Source organism: Galeopterus variegatus, unplaced genomic scaffold (assembly GCF_000696425.1).
Source record: "Galeopterus variegatus unplaced genomic scaffold, G_variegatus-3.0.2 Scaffold583, whole genome shotgun sequence".
Lineage (NCBI taxonomy): Eukaryota > Metazoa > Chordata > Mammalia > Dermoptera > Cynocephalidae > Galeopterus > Galeopterus variegatus.
In genome coordinates this window covers 558402-560028 of record NW_007726694.1, presented here as the reverse complement: position 1 = coordinate 560028, position 1627 = coordinate 558402, and the positions used below count along the sequence as shown (strand labels likewise).

Below are 1627 nucleotides of genomic sequence, written 5' to 3'. Positions count from 1 at the left end.
GGTCGTCTCCAGGCGCGTGCCAAGCTTCAATGATGAGTGGGAAGGTACCCTGGGGGGGGGGCGGGGGGGCGGATAGAGAGAGAGAGAGATGAGCAGGCGGGGGAGGAGGGGGTGCCTTGCGGCAGCCGGTTTAATTAATCTAATTGCAGGATATAGTTACTGCGCCCCGGTCAACATAACGGGTCTGCGCACAGTGTACAGTGCGAGCCGGGAAGGCGAGAGGAGAAACCTCGGTAGGGGGAGGGTTGAGGGAGTGTAAACGAGAGCCATTGCGGGGGCGGGGGGGGGCCGCTCCAGGGTGGTAGGTAATGAAAATCGTGTCCCAAGAGCTGGGGGAAGGAAGGGCGTAAAACTGGGAAGACCGAGACTGGTGAATCGGGAAGAAAGGGCTAGAAGAGAATGCGCCCCTGGGGTTCTTTTTTTTCCGGGGGGAGGCGAAGAAATTTGACGAGGGGGCTTTGGTCCCAGGGCGCCCCCTCCTCTCGCCTTCCGTACCCTCCCAGTGCACCCAGGCTATGCTCACCGGCCAGGTGAAATTGAAGGGCAGTTGGAGAGGGTTGCGGCCCCCGCCGCTGCTGTCGTCCTGGATGGCGAAGGAGTTGGTGCCCAATACCGGGGTGGAGACGCTGCCGAAGGTGCAGGGCCCGGGCAAAACGACCGCCTGGAAGTGCTTAAGGCAGACGCGGAAGAAAGTCCGGCAGCCGGGCTCGCACGGCTGCCCACTGGCCAGTACGCCGCGCTCGTTGGCGAACTCCTGCAGCTGCAGCTGGAAGACTCCGGAGCCGGCCGCGAGCTATTGCACAGGGACCGAGGGAAGGAGGAAGGGGAGCGGTCAGCTCAGCGGGCGCCCGGGACTCAGGCCCGGAGAGCGGCGGGAGGGGGCGGAGAGGGCGCGGGACGTTACCTGCTGCCAAAGTGCCACCAGCAGCAGTAGTGCCCAGCCAGAGGCTCTCCGGGACGCGGCCGCCATCCCCTGGGGCGTCGTTCTCTCCACGCACGAGCACTGTATCTGGCTCTGTTCGGGACGCGGCTTTCCCGCGCGTCCGCCCGCCAGCGAGGTCCCTGAAAAGTCGGGCTCCTCTTGGGACGCTGCTGCCGGCTCGCCTTCTCACTAGTTCCACTGCAACTGCCGCGGTAGGTAATCCAGGTGAGGGATGTTGGGCGGTGGCCGCGCTGAGGACGTGTCCTCGGGCTAATCCTAGGGCTGCAAGCGGGCTACTGCCCGGGTACACCGCACCGAGGCGGCTCAGGCTGCGGCTCTTGGCCTCGTGTTCCCGGCCTGCGCGCAACGCCGCTACTGAAACCTGCGCGTTCGGGAGCCTTCCTTATATATATTGGCCTCCTGTCACTCAGACTCATGGTCACTCTCCCCTCCCCTCCGGGCCTCTAGCTGCTACAGTCCCAGTACCTCCCGGAGGGGGCCTCCGCCCCCGCCATCCCCCCTCCCAGCCAGCCAGTCGGGCGCAGGTCCACGCCCCTCGGAGCCGCTCCCACCCCTTGGGCCCCCAGCTCTGCGCGTTCCGAGGTGACCAGTCCTCAGTGATGGCTGTGTTAAAGGCTAAGACCCTGGCAGCGGGAGATGGGGGCGGGGGGGGTAGCCGGGGGATTGCTCGGCGGGGGGGTGATC

General features: G+C 65.8%; 1 protein-coding gene across 1 annotated transcript in view; it reads right to left on the bottom strand.

Moving 5' to 3' along the window:
* Window positions 1–1306, bottom strand: part of DLL4 (delta-like 4 (Drosophila)) — a 10048-nt gene extending 8742 nt beyond the window's left edge. Inside the window, exons 1-2 of the mRNA XM_008570253.1 lie at window positions 905–1306; window positions 524–793 (exon numbers count right to left, since the gene is read on the bottom strand). Coding sequence (XP_008568475.1) covers window positions 524–793; window positions 905–970 — 336 coding nt within the window. The 5' untranslated portion in view covers window positions 971–1306. The remainder of the gene's footprint in view (window positions 1–523; window positions 794–904) is intronic.
* Window positions 1307–1627: the final 321 nt, after the last annotated feature.